Source organism: Seriola lalandi, unplaced genomic scaffold (genome assembly GCF_002814215.2).
Source record: "Seriola lalandi dorsalis isolate HSWRI2012SDOR001 ecotype SW California unplaced genomic scaffold, Sedor1 jcf7180002054924, whole genome shotgun sequence".
NCBI lineage: Eukaryota > Metazoa > Chordata > Actinopteri > Carangiformes > Carangidae > Seriola > Seriola lalandi.
In genome coordinates this window covers 315,968-316,678 of record NW_019525476.1, presented here as the reverse complement: position 1 = coordinate 316,678, position 711 = coordinate 315,968, and the positions used below count along the sequence as shown (strand labels likewise).

General features: G+C 47.0%; 1 protein-coding gene across 1 annotated transcript; it reads right to left on the bottom strand.

Annotated features, from left to right (window-relative positions):
* Positions 1-3: 3 nt before the first annotated feature.
* On the bottom strand, positions 4-711 carry LOC147817653 (vomeronasal type-2 receptor 26-like; the record flags this gene model as incomplete). The annotated part of the gene is made up of 1 exon (XM_087169956.1): positions 4-711. A coding segment is annotated over one exon (708 nt), but the record flags the coding sequence as incomplete, so codon positions are not given.

Genomic DNA, 711 nt, shown 5'->3' with positions numbered 1-711 from the left:
AGCAGGGACAAAGGCCACCCACACAGCACAGAAGATCAGCATGCTGAAAGTGATGAGTTTGGCCTCATTGAAATTGTCTGGAAGATTCCTTGCCAGAAATGCTAACAGGAAGCTGAGGATAGCCAGTAATCCTATATAGCCCAGTAACACTGCAAAACCAACTGTGGAGTCAACTACACACTCATAAACTATCTTGTCATTGTGGTATTTGGTGTTTTTATGAGGAACAGGTGAGGAAGAGACAAGCCAAGCAGTACAGATTGCTGCCTGAATGCAAGTAAGAGTGAAAACTGTCCCTCTCTGCTGCACAGCACCAAACCACTTCAGACTGGCTCCACCTCCTGGCTTAGAGGCCTTGAACACAGCCAGAACCACCATGGTTTTCACCAGGATGCATGAGACACAAAGAACGAAGCTGATCCCAAATGTTGCATGTCTCAGCTGGCATGTCCATTGTCTGGGACGGCCAATGAACAGCAGTGAGCACATGAAACATAGTTTAAGAGAGAACAACAACTGGAAACTGAGTTCAGAATTGTTGGCACGTACTATAGGTGTTCTGCGATGATAGATAAAGATGCCTAGGACAACAGCACAGAAAAAGGTGCCCAGCAATGAGGTGACTGTCAAGCAGATTCCCAGAGGGTCATGGTAGGAGAGGAACTCTATTTTCTTTGGAACGCAATGGTCACGCTGGGGGCTGGACCAGAA